The sequence below is a fragment of the Morone saxatilis genome, unplaced genomic scaffold, assembly GCF_004916995.1.
Source record: "Morone saxatilis isolate NCDOM2014 unplaced genomic scaffold, NCSU_SB_2.0 Contig11, whole genome shotgun sequence".
Classification (NCBI taxonomy): Eukaryota; Metazoa; Chordata; class Actinopteri; family Moronidae; genus Morone; species Morone saxatilis.
The window spans coordinates 17556514-17579586 of record NW_023339663.1 but is presented as its reverse complement, the minus strand read 5'-3'; the positions used below and the strand labels follow the sequence as shown (position 1 = coordinate 17579586).

Below are 23073 nucleotides of genomic sequence, written 5' to 3'. Positions count from 1 at the left end.
TTTTTTTTTTTTTTTTTTCTGGGGCGTCTCGGGTTGGGCATGCAAACCATTATTGTTCTGCATTACTGTTCAGGTAGACTGAATGGGTACAGTGTGCATTGCATGTATTGTTGACTGAAACTAACCAGCAAATGTTTGTCTTAGATTGTTTGATTTGAGTGGGACATACATATCTGCTATGACTTTAGGATTACAGTAACAGAAAGATTACCATCAGTTTCTGCCCTGAGGAGACCCTAAAATTCATAACTTTACTGGCTTGACTGACTGAAGGTCTTTCACTATAGGTTTGCAGTGCACACTGCTCCTAATGTTTAAATAGCCTATTGAGCTGCTCTTAGCTGCTCTGCTGCTTGCTAATGACCTCAAAGTGATAACGCTTCACTTATCCCTTCAAAGAGCATCCACCCTTAAACAGAAAAACAGTTTTTTCTTTTTTTTCTTGGACCTGTACGGTACCAAATTTGAACATGAGAATCTCTGTCCTGAAATACTGTAAGTACTGCAGGAACTAAAGCTAAATAATGTAATGGAGTCAATAGAAAAGAAATTCAGAATTTGAGTCATTAGACTGAAAGCACATTTGTGTTTACTGTCAACACTTTGTCTTAGTTGAAGATTTGTAAAGGCCTAGATTACACTTCCTGTTGTGGTTGCTTCCTTTCTTTCTTTGTTGAAAATAAAGAAGCTAATCTAATGTAGTTTGGGATTGCAGGCTGCTCTTAATGTGTTTCTAAATAGGCCCATTTGGATCTATTGAACATCACTGAGCTTCTTGCTAATGACCTTAGTGTGATAACACTTCAGTTTGTTCCTTTAGGTCTGCTGTTACTATGCAATCTGCCTTGACTGTCTAGACACACACATACACACAAACATATAAATAAAGACAGGGATATGTAGGAACAGAAACTCAGCTAAACTGCACTCACACATTCACCTACCTAAACATCATTCTGCTTCAGTTGTTACGACAGATACACCTAAGAAAAACACCTCCATCACACACACAGACACAAAAACACACATGGAGACACAAAAACACACGGATACAAGGAAAACCAGTCTGTTTTTGGTTTTGTTCAGCTTCACTCCCTTTAGACCACAAGCTTCTGTACAATGGTAAAATGACTTTAACTTTTCTGACACAAACACACATACAGTCTTCAATATCACCTTTTACTCTTTTTGGTTTCACGTGGCTAGATTGAAACCACCACTAAAATGACAAGAATCATGCTTTTTACAGTTAAAAATCCTCCATAAAGGTGTGCCCTATAGCTTACCTGGTAGAGCTGGTGACCTATGTACCAAGGCTGAGGTCTTACTGCAGCGGCCATAGGTTCAAATCCAACCTGTGGCCCTTTGCTGCATGCCATCCCCGCTCTCCACCCACATTTCCTGCCAAACATGGCGATTCAACATTGTTTGTAGATATAATGTTACCCTGTAGATATATCTTTTATGGAGTCTGCCATGAGGGTGAGAGAAGAGTGTTGTAATCTGCAACTGACCACTCTGCCATGCATTCCTACACTCTGGTTCTTTAAGTAGTTTTCAAATGCATTTTTTTTTTCAGAATTAAAAGGAAGACACACATAACTCATTAGTAATGCTCCTTAAGTCTCCAAGCCTCTGAGTGGACTGGCACTGTGCCCATGTTTAATCCCAAAATACAAAACATATATTTCTTCATTTTGGGAATTGATTTTTTGAGGAAAAGAAAGCACAGGACCAAGATGTGTCTGCTGTAGCAGAAAAAACATGCAATTTAATTTCAGCTTGACTGCATGTATGCCTGTAAAAGTCTATTACTGTTTGTACTTGTGACAACCAATTGGCACTGGTCTTTAACTGTCTGTTAAAATAGTTATCAAACTAAGAGTTTGACGGACAAGAAATGGTTTCTGTATCCCTAGTTGACGTGATCAGCACTACTGTTGATGGATAAAATATTGTGTCCTTAGAAAATGGGTAAGAAATATCTGAAGATTTTAGCATTGATGATGATGTATCTTTAAAAAAATCTACAGAAAGCCATGTGTCCTTCTTAGAGAGTGGAAAAGGCTAATACAAAAACACATAAAGTACAATGGTTTATTAATGCTCCCTGTGATTTGTTGTTAGCCAGGAGTTAATACCTCACAATGTTGTTTTGCATCTTTTCCCCATTATTTGTAGCCATTCTGGAAAGACTAAACATTGCCAGAGGGTGCAACATTCAGTGTATAATAAGATAGTAAAATGCTTTGCACAAGTAAGAATCTCATATTTATTGAGCTGCATCTTGAATGTAAGTTTCTGATGGTAAAAATAAAAATGTTTTTCCTTTTGAATATTAGCCTTTTTGCATATCAGTTTTTACTGTTTTAGAGATGGTGCATTGGTGCATTCAAACATGTAGGAATACAGATTTATACAGTTATATGTGGCTTCTTTGCCATTCCTGTCATTATGGTAGTTAATCCCTCAGATGCTTTTACATTATTTAACATTAGCCATTTTTATTTTTGACAAAGCATGGCCAAAGGCTTAACTATGCATTGCTGATTCTGGTGTGTTGAAATGCTTTCTACCCATCACCTGTGGTAAAGTTGTTCTTCACTGTAGTTTGATTACCGTGTAATGGATTCTCATTCACAACATCGCATGTGCATGGTTCATTTTAGTCATCTAATACAATACTTTTATAGAATACTTTTCTCTTAGAGGTTTTCTGAACACAGCAGAAGTCTGCCATGTCCCATTCTGTCAGGGATATGATCTACAACTAATAAATAATGGACAAGCAGCAAATAATAGAATACCAGTATTACTGCATTTTAGAGCGCATAGTAGATTGATGATCAAGTGCTGTATGCATGAAACTACAGCCACGAACGTGCCTGCAAGTAAGGCCTTTAACACTCAATTTCTCAGAGCTCAACAGCAGAAGGGTGTTTGCGAGATGCAGTGTGCGTAACTCCCAGAAGTGATTTGTGCAACTATGAATGTAAAGGAGGATGCTGGCAGATAAATGTAAGGGTGCTTTCAGTTTTAGTTTTGTTCTTTCGCTCTGTTCCTTTTCATTAAAAAATTAATTGTTTTCAAAAACTAATATGTCATTGTCAAATTAATAGTTATACCTTTGGCATAGCAGCTTTAATTAAATAAGAGGATGGTCACAGCCAAGAACATTGGTTGTCTCTCTCTCATGCTGCTTTTATCATTAGTAAACTAACGTTTTAGAATATTTCCTCCCACATTTGTTGTTTCCTGCTACAAGGAGAACATGGCTCCAAACTCCTGTATCACTAGGGATGCACCGATTGGGAAGTTCTGGGCCGATACCAATACCAATGTTAAAAATAGCAAATTGGCAGATGTTTTTTGTTGTTATTTAATCACCCGTTTGTGCCTGGGAAACAAAGAAATTTATGACGATAAGAATCTCTGCCTTGTTACAGCTCAGTCTATTCCTCTTCTCATCAAAGATGTGGGATGCAGACCTGAACAGGCGCTCAGGGTCCGTGCTGCTTCATGGAGCATATATTTGCGTGCAATTTGTGCCAGTGCTGGAGAACGGAGTTGATTATTTTTCCAATATCTGAGTTGGAAATTACCAACATTTAGGCAGCGCAAAGTTCATGCGACACAACAGATAAACGGACACTGATATTGGTGAATGCCATCTTATTGGCCGATTATTCATTTTCCTCATTGCACGATTCATTTCACTTTCTGGCATACCATGAGTCCCCAAGAATACCTGGGTTTGATGATCATGAGCTATAAGTTTCATGACTTTTCAGAGTATTTTGTGTGTTATTTTTGAAGACTGAATGTGAATGCACATTTAACAATCTATTCATGTACTGTAGAACAAAGTACTACTGAGATTGTGTTAGTGCAGCACCATTGTTCCACTCATGAAGGTAAGCCCTGCATTGTGAAAAAAATGTAAAACTTTAGAGCTGTTTGATCTGGGATAGTAAAACCCTGCTTCCTATTGTCCGCTGTGCTGTAATTAAATATGACTTCATAGCATGAAGCATAACAGCGGCCATGAGGTTTTTTCTAAAAAGATATTTATTGTTTACAAAACGATATTTTATAATGGATGTATTTCACCTGAAGTGCACTTTCATTGATCGAGGGCAGTTGTTTGTAAATCAGAACTCCCATTTCAATACTATATATACATTTTAGGGGTAAGAAATCACGAGACCATCCCTGCAGTAATTGATAAAAAATCTCTCACTGGTTTTTGTCTGTATTCTCACCTTTCCGCATCTGTGTTTATAAAATGCTTTAATGTTTGCTTTTCTTTTCTTCTAGGTGATAAAGCTGTCATTTGAGGAGTTTGACCTGGAAAGAGGATATGACACACTAACTGTGGGAGATGGAGGGAAGATAGGAGACACTCGGAGGGTACTCTATGTGTAAGCACCAATTATATTTTCTGGCCTATAATATAGTAATATTGACATGCAATGGTATAGAACATAATGGTGGCAATCAGAGAAACAATTGGAGACATATGGATGCTGTCCAGTAGATACACATTATTGGATTGCATTATCAATTTATGATGTTTTGATGGAATTTTTGGTTCACTAAACTCTATGGGGTACAAGAGGAATGTGTTTTTTTTTTTTTACAGAGCTCAACAACAACGCTGTATAGCAATAATAGATTATACATCTGTTATTTTAGCCAGTAATGCCTATCAATGGTTTCTTTCATGTGTTTGTTTTTTTGTGTAGACTTACTGGTTCCAGTGTCCCTGACCTCATCGTTAGCTTGTCCAATCAGATGTGGCTACACCTGCAGTCAGACGATACAATCGGCTCAGCTGGGTTCAAGGCGGTCTATGAAGGTATGGCCTCCTTTACAATGAATACAACAGCTTTAAATTAAACTTTTCAGCCACACTTTTCATTCTCTCTCCTTCTCTTTGTCTCTGAAACACATACACACATACACACAAATAGACATAGCTTATATACACTCACATAATGGAGTGTGAAAGTCATGGCGTTGCTGACGTGGGGATTCAGGAGTAAATACAACTGTTGTCTGTCCTTGTGTATACATGTGAGTGTGTGTGCGACTATGCATTACAGGAAGGTAATAAATGAATTATGAGTCAATCAGTTGATCGTTTTGCTTGGTTATTTTTTCATATTATGCCAAAGCTGACACTGATATAGAGATAAAGATTGTGACAGTGAGTGAAGGTGAGAGGGAGAAATATAGATGTTCCTCTAAATACTTTTTTGGAATAATCCATTTATATATTTGATTACATACAGTATCTTACCATGCAGTAACTAAATTGAATTCACTTGAGACAAAGAGGTAAGACAGGTAGCGAGAGAGAGAGAGAGATAACTTGATAAACATAGAGACAGGGGAAGGGGGACAACAAGAAATTGACAGAGTGGGACAGAAGGAGAAAAAATGACAAATTAAGTTAGCAGAAATCAACTGAGGGAGTGTGAGAGGGCAAGAGGGAGAGAGAAAGTGAGAAGGATGAAGGTTATGCTCTTGGTTCTGCTTAGCTATGTTTGATTCAATGATGTTGCTGACACTGTTGTCCAGGGTCAGTTACTGTTCAAGGGATTCAGCACAGTGTAGCTACAGAAACTGTGAGTGTAAGCAACATGTAAACATCATGTTACAAAGTTTATTTGGCTCAACATGAGGTTAAGATGGTGCAGACCTTGATTTAACAATTAAAATGGTTTGGTGTGTTTAATATTTGCCTTAACAGTAGTAAAGGCCTTTTCCCTCTCTTAGCTTAAGTAGTCAGAAACACTAGTTATCTGATATATATTACATTTTAAGACAACAAGAAATATGACAATATGAAATTAAGAAAAAAAGACTGGAAAAAATGGAGAAAAAAAACGGTGCTTAATGACCTCAAGATGATCTTGTAGTTTTAGATTTTCCCCAGGATAACTGAACAACCGCCTCTGGTGTGTTTTTTGTCTGTGCCCTTGCATGTATGTATGTGATGCTGTCACATTGTATAATGTCACTATGTTACCCGCTTTGATCAGTGTTACCCCCTGAGAGTGCTTAGGTTTTCAGCCCTGCAGGAAAACCCAGCACGTGTGTGTGTAGCTGTCTTGCCTTTTGAATGCTGTCATGTTACACTTGTTAATCAAAGTAGCTCTGTGTTTATGTGTGTGCATGTTTAAGAGAGAGTTTGTGTTAATATCCTAAACACACACAGGTTTTCAGGCTAATGGCAATTGGTTGTGAAAAGAGTAACGATGTAAATAATGTATTCATTTTTTAACTCATCAAAGGACTGCAAATTAGCATTAAATGTCTATAAGATTCCTCTCTAGAATTGATGGTACCAGTATGCACAAGTAGTGCATCTGGATACGATACTGGTTGACTTATTGTAGATTTAAAACCTTTATTTTGACTCGACTTAGCTGTTACAAAACTCAACCTCAAAATGCAAAAGATTAATGTTGTGAAAAGAGTAGCTTGGTAGTATTTTACAGTACAGTATACTCCAGTTTTACACAGGCAGTTGGATAAAACCACAAAAGAGTTTCGTAATGGTGTTTCAGAATCAACTCCATGTGGCTCCCCACTCGGCTCAGCTTCAAATATGCATCAAGTCCTTTTTTGACGGAAGCTACGTCAGGCTGCGCAGGACAGGTTGAGCTGGACAAGAGGTCCGACACAGGAATGGCATAGAGCATCGGGTTCAATTCCATCCACCCCAACAGACAAACAGAACCCCTTAAATATCCATCAGTGTATTTATTTTCTTTCTTTTGCTTAATAACATTTGATCATATTTATTTTCCGTGTTTTTTTGTTGTATTTTATCTACATTCTGCACTTCAGTAAAACTATTAAAAAGTTACAAAAAAAGAAAGTAAAAAAATGACAGAAAAGAAGAAAGAGAAAGAACAAATTAAAAAAAGAACAAAGAATGAGTGAGAGAGGGAGTTACCACCATAATGACAGACTTACCAGGGGCTCAAGATCGCTGATATCCATCCTGACACTCGTCAGCTGTGTGACAGCTATCTGTGGGCCACACACACACACACACAGACACGCGCGCCTGCCACTTGTTTGAGTATTCTATTCTTGTGGGGCGCACTTCTATCCCAACAGATAGTAAAAGTGTAGAAGACATACACACACATACAATGCTCACCTTGAGATGTATTTGCCCAAAGCGAATCCAGGAGCATGGTGGAGCATGTGTTACAAGATGACAGACGTCTGGTAGAATGTCAAATTTTAAAGGAGGCGAGTGAGGGAAGAGCAGTGGATAAAAACAAACTGCCATTAAGGGAAGAAGGGATAAAAAAATGAATGACAAAATGAATGGAATATGATTGCAGGCCAGTTTGGCAGTACTGCTAATGTGACACTCATGCCAATAAAGCACAGTGTATTGAATCAGATTGAGAGAGCAAGAGCGATAAGAAAAAAAAGAGCACAGTGGGAGAGAAGGACAGAGACCATCTGAAAGGAGGACAGAAACAAATAGATTAAGATAAAGACAGCAGAGAAACGACACGTGTGTCTGAAAATGTGTGTATGGGAAGCAGTTGTATTTTGTACAATGTGTCAAACATCGTGTTGCTGTCTTTTATTTTAACCTCCTGCTGGCTCCTTAACACAAGAGTACACATGGATCAGTGTGTGTTTGCTACCTGTGTGCCTCCACTTATTGTTTTGCCTTTCACAATTAAAGCTGAATTACACTGCAATTACCCTGATGACAATTAACTGTGAGAAGGGAAAAAATAAAAAGAATTTCTCATGGGTTATATTTAATTTCCTAGCACAGCCATGTAAAATATAGACATTGTTTTTTGTGCTCTACATAGCCATATCAACATTGCTGCTAGTCCTCCTTTCAAGATTTGTCAGTTCTAACCATTTGTCAACCGGTTGGATAAACCATCTGTCTATCCCCATCTATCACAGGCAAACTTCAACCCATCAGATCAACACACCATATAACATTGTCAAACCCTTACCGTCGGGAGAAGAGTAAAAATATCTTTTCCATTGATAAAAGCCTTCAGTGCTGTTCTTTGCTCTTCTGTCAATGGAAAAATACTGATATAACTGAAGCTAGCAGCATCTACACTAACCTCTTCAGCAGTCACCATTGTTGTTTTAGAGCAGTCACTTCTCACACAGGTCGTCACACAAATCTAGCGTTCAAGTTCATTGACATAGAGAGTGATGTAGCACACATCTACAGCACATGCATCAATATCAGGTATCCAAAATGCTGTTGCACATACCGAATGTTCAGATTTTATTATCTGAAAATCAATGTATGCACGTAATTGCCATTTAACCCCACCTCACAAACAACGGACAACCCCTTATCTGAATGTCACCATGTCACATGTTGACATTAATTATCAGAATAAAAACATTGTCTGTGCCGTGTGTGTTACAGAGATTGAACGAGGAGGCTGTGGTGATCCCGGGGTGCCGGCATTTGGTCGGCGTAGTGGTGATCGCTTTCAACATGGTGACGTGTTGACCTTCTTTTGCCAGTCGGCCTTTGAGCTAGTGGGAGAGAGAACTATCACATGCCAGCACAACAACCAGTGGTCAGGCAATAAACCAAGTTGTGTCTGTAAGTACACATATTTTTGTTGTAGGTGTTTGTATTATCTTTTTTCTCTTACTTTGTGTTATATATTTCTATCTGTCTGTGCCTTTCATTCTTGCCCAATTACTGATCAACTTATTATTTTTTCCTTCCTGCCTTTCTTCCTTTGTTCCTTCCTGTTTGTAGTCTCATGTTTCTTCAACTTCACGGCTCCATCAGGGACTATATTGTCTCCAAACTACCCAGAGGAGTATGGGAATAACCTGAACTGCGTGTGGTTGATAATCTCGGAACCGGGGAGCCGCATTCATCTCCTATTCTCTGACTTTGACCTGGAGCCACAGTTTGACTGGTTGGTGGTCAAAGATGAAGGTAATTATATTTTAATATTTCACCATAATTGTGAAAAGTTAACTAAATTAAATTAAGACCTTGGAATATGAATATGCAAATCATTTATTGCTTAAAAGTGGATGGGCATGTGTATACAACTTAAAAATAGTAAAATAATTTTGGGGTCCAATCCAGTTGGTAAAGAGAATTTCAGATTGCATTAGATCGCTGTTCCTCATTGTAATAAAGGTTATTGATTTAAACTGGATCAAGTAAAGCCCTGGTTTGACTAGCTCGTCATTAAAAATGAAGTTTAGGGAAGTTAATTGACTAGTTGCAAACCTGTCTTTCTGCAGGGATGTTATTTTGTAGCAGCATTTTGAAAAAAGTTGCTGGGCAATTAGTGCTGTAGCACTGGGCAAACTGAAATTAAAGTTGTTGCGTATAACAGTTTGTAAAACAATTCGATACTTACTATCAACGGTTTTGTAGCTTTGCTGACAATGTGGTGATCTACAGTCGTCTATTATGCCTTTAAAAATGCATACATTAAAAAAAGAGAGGCTGTAGTCCAGGAAGAAAATAATTCTGCATCCCAATGCAATAAGATTCTGCATTAGAAAAACCCAAATGCACCAAGGATTTTATGTGACATTGAGACTCATGACTTTCTTTTCTTTTTTATTCCTGGATAATAGAACATTGAAATACAAACAAATGACAAGCAAAAGTGAACAGAGCAACCATAGTAATAAACCATAAATCTCCTGAGCTTGGAAACTGTAGCATGAAATCCAGCGCAAAAAATCTAATAAAGCTACATACAAGGTACGCTTTTGAGCACCATGTACAGTAAATGGTTAACATAATCAGAAAGCCATTGTTGCCATCTAATATAAGATAACATAGCGATAGATAGTTACAAAAGGCTTTTGTCTAAATCTCTTCTCTTAGATAAGATAATGTAGGAACTTGTCACTCTTTCGACTATTGTCACGTTCATTCTCTCCCCACTCCTGGTCTCTTGACTATCAATGCAATAATGAACAAGTGAAAGAGCTTTTGGAGGGCTGAAGAACAAAGAGACTGCCTCTTTATAACTCAGTCACTGTGTAGCTTAATTGTGTCTAAGTGCATGGGATCCAAAACTACAAGTCAAGGAGAAAATAAAAATAAAACTTTATGTGGGAGTGCTGGTGAAGAATCCCCATTTCAGATTAGTTTTATTACTGAAGTGTTCTCAAAGCTCATGTTCTGTCTCTTACAGGGTTGTCAAACACACTGCTTTCATTGCACCTTTTGTAGTTGGTTTCAAAAGGGGATTTTGAATATTATTTTCAATTAAGTGTGTGTACTTAACAGTGTAATCAAAAACATGCTGCAGTGGATCATACCGGTTGCCCTCTATTATGGAAAGGGACTGGATGACATTTTTGAAAGTTCAGGAATAATGTAAAATAGTGTCAATACAATGATCTTCAGCCATTATCAATACCATAATCTTGAAACTATTATAAGATGTAAATGTTTCTAGAGTGTATAATCTGATATCTGAATCTGAATCTGATATTGAAAATGCCCTTGAACTAGCTAATAAACAACAAATACAGTATAATAACATCACATTATCAGCTGGCTCAATAGAATATCACACACTGAATTTAGGTATCTGTCTGAATCTAAGTAAGGATTGCATATGTCATTGCATGTAACTTGCATCTAACTTAATACAACTTAATATATACACATTTTATCCATATGTGAATGGTTTTTCTATAGTGGAATTAAAGATTGTTGATTTGAATTTGTTTGAATCACAAATCAAACCATTTGGCATGAGGGTAGATGGCCCTTAGTGAATGAACACAGAAAGTGTCGGGTGGGAAAAGGCCATAATGAATAATCACAGTGCTGCTTCTCCTACCCATGCAAAACTGCAGGTGTTTTCTGATGAATCACAGTTCCTGCTGCAGCACCAATCTGCCAGACTCCTGGTGGGCCATCAACAACAACAAGCATTGTCTTAGCTCTGGCAGTGAACTGAAGTTGTGCATGCCAATAGCTTTTCAGCATCCGTTGACATTTATAATCACCAATCACACTTAAAATAAATTTCCAATCACATTCAATCAACACAATAAGGTGGTCTTTATGATTTTACAATCTTTCTCACTTACTCTGCTGCTGGTGGTTGATCTGTTTATTTCTACCTGCTACAAACTGCTGTTACTGGCTGTGACGATTGATTTATCCATCAACCACCTCAGCCTCCTCCTGTGCTCCTGTCCTCCTGAAGTGTCTTATTACCATATGTGGGGTATGACATTTCTTTCCTGGTGCATTATGTATCCTCCATATCTCACTGATATGGGCCTGCTGGGTTCTGTTCTGTGTAGCCCTTCAGGGTTTTATTGTGCTCCCCACTGACTCTGTCACTGCCGGTTGGATCATTGGGGAGCATCCTCAAGAGCAGAGTGTATTCTGCCAAACATAAGTGTATAACCATTTGTTGCAGTAAATGCTCCTATGCTGTGACAGAAATGTCTCAGACAGAAATGAGGTGATGCATGGTTACAGCTGTACAGGCCAGTGGGGGAGGTGTAATGGTTTCCGGGCCATTCAATTGGTATACAGTGGGTCTTTTAATGGCTACAGAGCTATGTCTTTATGCCAGAGCACACCTTGACATAGCATCCAGTTACAGCCATTCATTGCAATCATGTATCCCCAAGGGGATGATGGGTACTTTGGGCAAGATAATGCTCCCAGCCATGGTGACAGAATTGCCCAAGAATGCATGGTTCAAGACACATTCAGGTGAAATAACGTTAAGGACTTGGACACCAAAAAAATCCCCTGATATTGCTCTCTTTTGGATTCACTGAAATGCAGCATCTGTAGAAAAGAGCATCTACATATCAACCTTTGGCTGTTATATGAAGCATTGATGCTTGTCTGGTTTCTGTCGACACCAGAAGACAGCAGGTCCCTTGCTGAGTCACTGCCAAGACATGTGGAAGCTGTTATTAGTGCTAAAGCTGGTCCAGTGCTGTACTGAACAGGAGTCTATGTTTTTCAGGTCACTGACTGTATATTTTGTCTGTTAAGTTAGAAATAAAGTTAGAGCCAGCTATCAGCTAGGTGATTAAATTTGATTTCAGTTTAAATGGTCATGATTCAGTATCAGTTTCATCAATGAGATGGTTCATGAAACAATATTGTACTACAGAAACATTCATATACATGAATTGTTGCACTTCTCTGTGTCTTGTGATTTTTATACTAAACAGAGTCAATCACTAGAAGTGGAAGGAAACTAAACAATAACTATAATATTTACTTGGGGTGTTTTGTTTTTATTTTTCACAGGAGTCACAAGTGTGTCCTTGGCCTAATGTAATACAGACAGAATTAGATAAGCACCATTAAAACATGTCTCTAAAAGTTTGTCTGAATTCTGTTCTATTTTAGGTCTGTCTGAACCAACAACATTTGGGACGTTCTCTGGAAAAGATGTTCCATCACAGATTGCCTCGAATGGACACATCATGAGACTGGAATTTCAGTCTGATCATTCCAATACTGGAAAAGGCTTCAATATCAGCTACACCAGTATGTTTTTTTTACCTACTTACCTCTTTCTCTGTCTGTCTTTGTCTCTGTATATATGGCTGTCAGTTAGATTTACTTACGTGTAAAACTTACACAACTTGAGCATTGCCACTGATTAAGTCAAAATATATTATTTGCAAAATATCGTCATGAGAGCATAATGCAGTGTAAGTTATGTAAGTTGGAGGTTTTACCATAGTCCTTCTGCATAGTGCATTTCACATTCATCATTACCTGAGTATCATAAATGGTGTCAATGTCTAACATTGCCAGAGTATTCAACAAGAGACCCATCACCTCTCTTTCAAAATTGTGTGTTTGACTTTAATGTAGTTTATAGTCTAGTCTATAGTCTAGTTTGCTTGAACATCTTTGAATTGATCTGATAGTGTAGAATCACTTGCACTGAAATCAAACTAAAAACTATTATTTGTGATGTGGCATTCATTTGTGTGCCAGTTTTGTTGTGTACTGGTGTATTTCCTTTATTCCTAGATACCCAGTCACATGTTAGAGTGAAATCACATTCGAGATACTTCCAGAGCAGTTACAATGGAGATTTCATAGCAGAAAACTCTTCAATGATCTAAAAATGACAGCAGAAAACATGAGCAGCAGATGAGGTCAGCTCCTCAGAATAGAAAAGAAAGGGCTTCTTACAAGATACAGCAGTCTGTACTGGTATATGATCCTACAGAGAGATGAAAACAGAAGAGTCAGTTGTATATGATCCAATTCAGTTGCAACACACAGTATGTTTTCAATAGAGGATATGGGCTCACCTTTTCCTAATTCCCCATACACTAATCGAACTGGGAACGAAAAATTGACTTTTTGAACGGCCCACCAATATCCCAATTGAGGAGCGTGTCAGCTTCATGAAAATAGCCATGCAGCCAGCCAAACCCAACCTTGTTTATCTTATCATTATTGTTGTATGTCTTATGGCTTCAGACTAATAGTTTAACTTGATTGAGGATCTTGGGGATATGAGCTGGTGTATAATCAAAATGGGCTCTCTTACTCTTGTTTTTGTATAATGGGCTGCTTACTGAGTGGATGACCCATTCTGAGCGGCCCAAGCAGCCCATAGTCAGGCGACCCTTCTGGCATTTGCCCAATTTCTAGATGGCAAATCTGTCACTGCCTAATACTAACACAACTGAAAGGTTTGATGCATCACTGGCAGCAAAAATAGGCCATTAGAGTCACTAACAAACATTTCTAAAGGTAATGTACAAATACATAAATCACTTTCATACTCCCCCTTTCCTGGATTTATTATGTAATGTTTTTAATGTCAACAATAAAAAACAAGGTAGTGTAGATAAAAACTCATATTCATAAAGAAAGACAATTATTTAACTACATTCATATAGTTAGAAACTTTTGGAGAATGTAATTTGAATGCCTGATCACATACATTCTACATTGGGACTTACAAAAGATCAGGCATCTTTGTGCTGTTTCAGTAATTTGGTCTATTAACATTTTAATGCATTATGAATATTGATTGGTGTTGCTGTGGGTATATCAGTATCCTTTTATATGAATAATATTAGAAACTCAAATATGAACTTTGACACACCAGACTGCACAGTTATATGCAAAGAGCAGTCCATTGGGAGCCAAAGACTGTTCAGAAGAAAAAAAAAGTGATATTAATGTGTTATTAATATATTACTTTAAAGTCATAGTCAAGCTAAATTTCAGGTTTATGGGTGCCATGTCTTAAGATTTACTTTGGCTGTGGTTATCAATGCTAGTATTTGAATTAGACCAAACACTTAATATATACTGCAAGGAACAAAACCACAATTTAAATTACCTAAATGCAAAAAGCCACATCACAGTGCATTGCTTACCTGGTCTAAGGTTGTAACAATTGGCTCAAAATACCACCAAAATCCACTTGGTCTGTGGGAAGAAACCAAGATTCAAGAAAAACACACTTTGCTCCCTCCCGAGTTTACACGTATAATTTGAATATTTTGTGTATTCTCATTTTCTGTATTTTCTCATATATATGTATACATCTCTGTCCTCTTTTATGCCTCCCAGTCTTTCCCGTTCCTATTATATCAAGAGTGTGAATGTGTGCATGGTTATTTTCTACGTATGCCTTTGGTCTTTCTATGCCATATGTGTATGCAAATGTGTTCATCTATGTAAAATATGTACATGTGTTGCCACTTCCTCTCTTGCTCTCGTTTTTTTATCAATCTGTCTCTTTCTCTGTCTGCTCTCATTTGCTCTCCATCAGTAGCTAATCAACCTGAGACATGTCCAATCATTGGGTGTGTACTCCGGGTGGGATCAGGTTAATCTCTGGAATAAGGATAATATAAGCTAAACATGACAGGGTTGAAAATCCATGTGAAGATAATTCCATTCCCATATTTCCATATCTGTGGAGATGTCACTTTCACTGACAGTGATACAGCAGTGTTTTTTCTGTGGTAGAACACATTTTCAGGTATTGAAATACCAGGGAACGTTGTTGAAAATAGGAAATACGCATGCTTCTTTTTTCTTGTCTGTTACATTTTCTCTGTGCTAAGTTAAGTATTTTCCTTTGTTTCATACCGTTTATTTGGTTTACTGGCCCCCATTTAAATCTTGTCTTCATTCTCTCTTTGCAGCCTTCGGTCAGAATGAATGTCATGACCCAGGAGTTCCTGTTAATGGTCAAAGGTATGGTGACCAGTTTCAGCTAGGCAGCTCTGTGGCTTTTCGCTGTGACCAAGGATTCATCAGGACACAGGTAAAAATCAGATATCTGTCTAAATCTACTATAAAAGAGTGTGATTTACAAAAGTAGTTACTTATGTAGTTATCCTAATGTATTTTGCTCTGTTTTTACCCTACCTTAAAATAGGTTATATACCTTAATATCATGCATTCATGTCATATTTCCAGGGGTCTGATCAGGTCACTTGCATCATCCAGGATGGAAACGTTGTTTGGTCTGCGGCTGTACCTCGCTGTGAAGGTAAACACACATACCGTTACACACCATTACATTATGTGTGAGCATTGACTGTGTCCCACTTGCCAGGATACAAGTTGACAAAACATCCAGCTATTTGGCTCTCTCCATGTAGCTTAAGTGTGCTTATACACCTTGGAAAGTGTACAAATGTTCTCTTCTAATTGCTTTAGCCTCTAGCCTCCCCACACTTACGTATTCAGCCTGTTTGCATGCGTCTGTCTCTCTCAACAATAATCTTAAATGAGATTGGCACAATACAGCTGAAACTCATTCAGGGATATGCATTCATTATATGCAGACTCTAATACACAGAGATGTATCCACAGTGTGCAGATAAGCTAATATGTGGAAGTTATAATAAAAGGACAGTGAATGTGCCATCATTTCAACAATTTTTAAAGGCCAATGGCAACTACTGGCCTGTGAGTATTTGCAGTATTTTTTGTATCCCCTCCATCTTGATTGTATTGTCTAAATGACATTATCAAATGGTGCCTGTTGTTAATAAATGGGATAGAGGAGACTATCAAATTAAATAGGGTTGTTACATTATTAAATATGGAGTATGGGAAAATATTATCCCTCTTGTTTAAGAGGGAAGGATAATTATGTTTTATTTCTCGAATGACTTTCTCTTGTGCAACCCATTCTTGAGTACCACTGCTTCAGTATGCACAGAATGGACAAGTGAAAGAAACAAGATGGAAAAGTGAAAGAAAGAAAAGTGATTTTCTCCTTTAGCTTGCTAAAAGTCTGGAGTTAGGAGAGCATTCAAAGGGGCAAAGGTATCAGGTACTTAAGAACAGAGAAAGTGGTAAGAGTCTGAAAGATAAGCCATTGCAAATTATATATTGTAGAAAGAGCAACGGATAATATACAGATCGTGAACTCCATGTCTAAAGTTTTCTCAAGGCTGTTACTGTATATTACCATAATGCGAGTGCTGGACATCCTGAAAAAAAGAGAAAGAAACAGTGAAAAGCAAAGCTAATATAAAGTTACATTTATAAAGCGTTTTATTTTTATTGATATGGAAGCTAAATCTAACTACAGCTAATTCTTGCATTTTAATGTAGCCTAATTGAGATTTTGGCAGCTTTGCCACCTGCAGCCTTTTGAGTTGCAGGGAAATGAGGAGACATTTTTTGGCATCATTTGACACATAAATATACTTGAATTCCCCTATAAGTTATCATGCTATAATTATTAGCCTTTCTCAAACATGAGCAATTCAAAATTGTTTACTGTAGCACAAGGTTGCACAAGGTTGGCGCAGGTAAATGTTTATGTATGAAATCTAGAAATTCAGAAAGGATTAGAGAGCTAAAATAAATTGAGCAGATGATGAATCTGCTAACTTGATGTAATATGAGCAGTGTGCTCATGCCCTAACACAGTTACAAGAAAAAGTGATTAATTTCTGTGTGTGTGTGTGTGTGTGTGTGTGTGTGTGTGTTTATTTCCCTGTAGCTCCATGTGGAGGCCATCTCACAGCTCCTACTGGTGTTCTGCTGTCTCCTGGTTGGCCCTCCTTTTATAAAGATTCTCTGAGCTGCCAGTGGGTGATTGAAGCACAGCCAGAGCATGCTGTGAAGATACACTTTGACAGGTAACTGATTTGGTTATGTTAGTATAGAGAGATGTTTTGTCAGGTTTGTTTACATGTTCTCATCAGTTGCTCAGAAGATTAGTCAGGTTGTTGCATAATATAATCATGAAGTATGTAATTTTCCCACTTTTTGTTTATCTGTTAGTACATTATTAAGTTAGTCAGTCTCTTAGTTGGTCAGTCTTTCAGAATCATTATAAGTTAGTCAGAGATAAATGTAGTTGGCGAGTTACTGCTGTAAATAATTAATGTTGGCTTTTTGCACTTTTTTTTCTGGAAACAAGCCACGAGCAGATGCAGTGTAGCCTGAAATTGCAATAGCTGAAGTTTGTCTTTTTGGGAAGTGATGTAAAGGCCAAGTTATCTTCATCGCTTATGAGGCATTTCATTTATGTAGGATTCAGCATTTGCATTGCATGCAAATGTCTGCTTGAGAGGGTAGTTAATTGTTCAAGTAGCTGGTTAGATATTCAGATTGTGACTGTGTGTCAGTGGACTCCAACTCTATGTTTTCTATCCCACCAGGCAGTTCATTCATATGAGGTCCTTTTTCTAAATCAGTTATTGCTGTATTTGATGGTTAAAAGTATACCCAGCAGTACTCTTCTGGTTCTGAGGGCCCTGCAGCCACAACTGTAGGTAATTTTTCAGTCAGTCAACAAGTCAATTAATCAGATTGAAGTACAGGCAGATAAGGAGGTCAGTTGTTCAGCCAGTTAGTTACACAAGGTGGTTACGTGGTTATTTAAATACAGTTACTTATAGGCAGCCAGATGGACTTTTGTTAGTTAGCATAGCATATTTCTAGACAGGTTTTCAGTCTGTTGATTCAGTAGTTCTGTTGATAGCAAAGAACACTTGCTCTTAGTTACATTACATCCACTGGTGTTTGAGGTAGCGTGCACAGAGATTATGTATGCCAGTCATAGAAATGTTATCTTTGTGTATGTCAGGTTATTACACATGGTTTTGTTTGTTGTTGTTTTTTCTTTGTGCCTGTGTGTCTGTCTAGGTTCCAGACTGAAGTCAACTATGACACACTAGAAATCAGGGATGGCCCCTCCACATCCTCTCCCCTGATCGGTGAATACCACGGCACCCAAGCCCCTCATTTCCTGATTTCCACGTCTAACGTCCTGTTCCTGTTGTTCACCACAGACAACAGCCGCTCTGCAGCAGGCTTCAGCATCAGATATGAAAGTAAGTTTGATTTACTGAATGATATAAATGTTTGGTAGATGCGGATAAATTACTGGCAGGCAACAATGTTTTGCTGGTGCGATTATCCATACACACATTCACACTCACCCTCCTGACTCTGTGGCATTTGTGATTGTGTGATGTGATTCTCAGGTGTGAAAATGGAGTCAGACTCTTGTCTCGATCCTGGTATCCCAGTCAATGGTCGTCGCCATGGCAGCAGCTTTTCCATTGGCTCCCGTGTGTCATTTACATGTGACCCAGGATACACACTGAGTGATCAGGAGCCAATTGTTTGTGAGCAGAATCATCAGTGGAGTCACGCTCTTCCCAGTTGTGATGGTGAGAATCTTTCTTTCATATTAGCACTCTCAATGAAGACCTATATTGGGCTGAAACCTTTTGTGCCCTATTTCCAAAGAATTTAAAAGCAAGAATTATGTGATAATGTGAGGAAGGCAGTCCCTTGCTGGAAAACATGTCACATGGAATTTAAAGCTCTCTAAACAAAGGAAACAGTAAAAATTAGGTCATCAAAGAAACGTTTAAGTCATTGACACCATAACACCTTTGTCAAGAAAACAGAAAAACAAACTGGAAGTATCCTATTCAAAATGGCAAAGCAGGTCAGTGTAATCACCTTTTTTTTTAAATACCAAATCCTATGCTTGGCAAATTAAGTAATCTTGATTTTAGAGATTATGATTTTAATTTTTAACTAAGCACAGCAGCAAGAAAGAGTAGCTATAACCTACTGTTTTGGCATTTTGGTGCCTCATAGATGTTTATAACTTGAATTTAGTTACGGTATATGTATATCTCTGTGTGGTATTAGTGAAATGAATCCAGCCCTGCAGAGTATCAGTGGGACATTGATAAATGTTCCAGTCTGTTAGACCATGGCTACATTCATTTAGCTGTTTCCATCAGAACCAGCCTATAGCTGCTTATCACAGGGTCACAGAGGGGTGGAGATGACACTGGGTCGGTACACCCTGGACAGGTCTCCTGTCCCAGTGCTACAACATATAGACAGACAACCATTCACACTCACACCTACCAGCAAATTAGAGTTGGTAATAATGTAATGCATGTCTTGAGAACATCCGAAAGGAAACTCATACAAGTATGGAGGAGAACAAAAGGCCCCAGGTTTCCAGCATGTTCAAACCCATAAACTCCTTGCGATAGGCCTATTACAAAAACCACTGCACCAATCTCCAAATCTCTTTTTTGTAAAATGCAAAACTAGACCAAGCTATTAAGAAAATAAATGCTACAGTATTAGCAAATTATTATTATTTTTTTTAATTATTAAAAAATAAATTGCCTTCCTGATGGCGACTAAGATATTAAGATGCCAGACAGCTGTCACTTTGAAGTGGAACACACATACGAAGACAAGACACAAGGCAGATGCAGTTAAAAGTCACTTCATATGGTAGTCAGGCAGGCTTACATTTGGCAATAAACAGGCAGGATCTGGGAGCGGCCAGCACTGCAGCAGTGTCATGCTCACACACAGCTGTGCCTCGGCTTCGCCACAGTTGCAATGTCCACTAGAAATAATTTTTCACAATCCCCTTTTGAAAGCCACCAGCTGTGTGGTTGTTGTCTGTGAGATAAGTGATGGTCAAGTGTCATAAAGTAGTTAGTTAGTTTATTGACCCAAATATCACAATACAAATGTATCAAATAACTTTACACGATCAAATTAAAACATTAGGTCCAAGAAATATTCCATATACAATAGAGCTTTGTCAACATATAAATGAAATAAGTAAACAGCATTTTCAAGCACTATATCTGCATCAATACACACTTGCTACCTTTTTCCATTTCACTAGGTGTAACTGGCAGCCATAGTGTTAATTGTACAATGAGTCCCCACTCCAGTACCCACTACCACAATGGCCCAAGTTGGACATCCAGCCTCAGTGAAATCATGAGGGTCAATAGGCACTACTGAAACAGATGCTCGCTGGCCACTCACAGGCCTTTCCATTCAGCGTTTGCCCACAGCTCATGCTATCATGGGAGATGAATACACAGCATCTGATTCAATCTGCCGATTGAAAAGAATCCAATTTGAAAGCCAAAGTCAGGATGTCTCAACTTGGGAGTGAGTTCATACCGAAGCAATCTATCTCACAATATCAGCCATATAACATAAGCAGTTTTAAACGGCCACGGTGACATTTTCAATTTTCAGGCAAGCATGCCATCTCACCAGACAGCTGTTACATTACAAGACAGTATTTCAGAATGACACTTTTCTAAAATGGGGTGCAAGCCTTGACTAGAATATAATATACTGTATTATAGTTTGTGTTTAGATCATTGGACAGGAATTGTGTAAATTATGTGTCATAATTTACACAATAGCATTCATCATTAATTAGATAATTATTATGTATTTACAGTTTCTGTTACTTTACTATCTTCCTACCTACTGTATTGACAGTTTCATACATTCAGGTCGCCTGATCTGCATATTTTTAAGCTGTGGGAGGAAGCCAGAGCAAGTCCCCACAAAAACAGAAAAAACTTAAAAAAAAAAAAAGGAAATCATCTTTAAAAACTCCCATAGTCGTGCTTTAAAGCAACTAATACACACACATTAATGACAGTTATTTACAATATCTTCTCAAAGGCACAGTTAACATTTTTACAGAAGAAAGCCAAACATTTTTCTACCACCACACCACCAATTTATTATTCTGACTATATTTTGTGTAAAAGAAGAATCAAAATGACATGTAGTGCTCCTGCAGGCGTGCCGAGACCATCCCCTTTCAGTAATGGCACAATGTCTGTTGGACCCAAACCGCTCATCTTATTCCTGCAGGTCAGCTAAATCACCAAACAGATAATGCAGAACACTGGCTGCTCTTTTATGTGTCAAGGAGAATATTGAAGGGGTGCTGTGACATTTTAAAGCTAGCAGTTGGTGCCAAGACAACAACTTGTTAGAAGTGACCAAAGTCACAGTATCCCTTAAAGTAAAAAATGCCATGGAATCTTTTAAGAGGAAGATCATTAAATATAGAGAATAACATGGAGGCAGGGAAGAAGAGGAAGAATATAGCTAAAATCTGTATACTATCTGTCACTATTTACCTGTCCCCTCTCTAAAGCCATATCTTTCTATATCTGCTTTTCGATTAGCATTCAGTCTCATGTTGCTTCTCTAAACATTGAAGGACTCTATACTTTGATTTGCCCCTCAAATTTTTGTTAGAGTCATGAATAGTCTTTTCTTATTCTTCTCTTTTTCTCGCATTGTTATACAGCTCAGACTTTCTTGCGCACATACATTGACAGTCTCCTATCTTCTCACCCACAGATCATTCATACACACTGAAGTATGCACTCTTACACACAATAGATACGCACGTAGACGTGCACACATGCATCCCTCAACAAGGGTCATTTAGTCAGACAGTGTCCTAGTTTTAGCTGAATCCTGATGGGAGTGTGAAAAAACTGGCGCTGGTTAAAACAACACACAAAGAGGAGAGCTAGTCAGAAAGAGAGACAGAGTGAGAGAAGGAGAGAGGGAGAGCGGCTCTCATCACAGCTACTCAACTCCAGCTCTGTTGAAATATGATATGGAATGAGATGGAGGGATAGACATTGATAGACAGGGAGATAGGGATGGAAAGGCGGACACACAGCAGCTCTCTACAAACACACACTGGAATAGCTGCAGTATGAAGAAATAAGAGAAGCTGCAACATCCGTCTTTATAAAGTCAAATTATTAGTCATCGTTCACCAAATTAATCATCACAGTGTTTATTTTAGAACCTAAAAGGGACTTTTGTGCACCAAAATATATATATAAACCTTCAACAATCAGACAGGAGGGACATTAACAGTGAGGAAAAAAATGTTATCAGTATTTGATCAGTTATTTGTCTGGGATGTTTGTTCGATAGGCGAGAAAAACACTCCTTTTTTTATTTCCATTCCAGTCAAACACCTTGAAGGACTTTAATTGAATTAAATGTAACTGAATTGAGATGAATAGAATTGAAAGGGATGGAGGCACAGTGAGATAGAAACAAAGAGTCAATATATTATCTTAGTTCAACAGTCTTGAATGCACCGCAAGCCCTCTTAGACTATTTTCCAATCGGCTCTATCCCAAATGAGTTTGTCCTGTTCCATATCATTGGTCTGGTTCTGTGTAGTGGCTAGGTATTTGGTAACACGCACACACACCAATCTCTCACTCACCAATCTCTCACTCTTTTTCAACAAACAGTACAGTAAGTGCATCTCTAGACTTTACCCTTCGTTTCTCTCTCTACAGTTGTAGCCTGCATTTTTATTTAACACAATCAAACTGAAATCATCATTAAGTCTTCAGTGCATGTTATATACTGTATCTTGTGGACACAGACAACATTAATATGTGCCTCCGTCACAAATGTGATTATTTGATGACATCTTGACCCCGGACAATACATTTTTCAGCTGTTCATTATATGAAAATGTTATCACCTTTGTTCATTTTAGATAATAAAAACAATTCAGGTGAGGTTAGGAAAAGGGTTATGTCAGTGGCATTAATCAATATTTTTATAATAACAATGTATCCAATGAGTAGTAAGTAAATCAGTTATTGCAGGTTTAATAAGAAATGCATTTGCTCAAAATGAAACATCAGTTAGAAATTGAATGTTGTTAGATTTAAGGAAATATATATATATATATA

The 23073-nt window shown here is 37.9% G+C and overlaps 1 protein-coding gene across 1 annotated transcript in view; it reads left to right on the top strand.

Annotated features, from left to right (window-relative positions):
- LOC118320938 (CUB and sushi domain-containing protein 1-like) overlaps window positions 1–23073 on the top strand; it is a 263711-nt gene that overhangs the window by 127623 nt on the left and 113015 nt on the right. Inside the window, exons 11-20 of the mRNA XM_035652065.1 lie at window positions 4318–4421; window positions 4746–4858; window positions 8447–8629; window positions 8792–8977; window positions 12410–12550; window positions 15193–15314; window positions 15470–15542; window positions 17013–17151; window positions 18164–18351; window positions 18505–18693. Coding sequence (XP_035507958.1) covers window positions 4318–4421; window positions 4746–4858; window positions 8447–8629; window positions 8792–8977; window positions 12410–12550; window positions 15193–15314; window positions 15470–15542; window positions 17013–17151; window positions 18164–18351; window positions 18505–18693 — 1438 coding nt within the window. The remainder of the gene's footprint in view (window positions 1–4317; window positions 4422–4745; window positions 4859–8446; window positions 8630–8791; window positions 8978–12409; window positions 12551–15192; window positions 15315–15469; window positions 15543–17012; window positions 17152–18163; window positions 18352–18504; window positions 18694–23073) is intronic.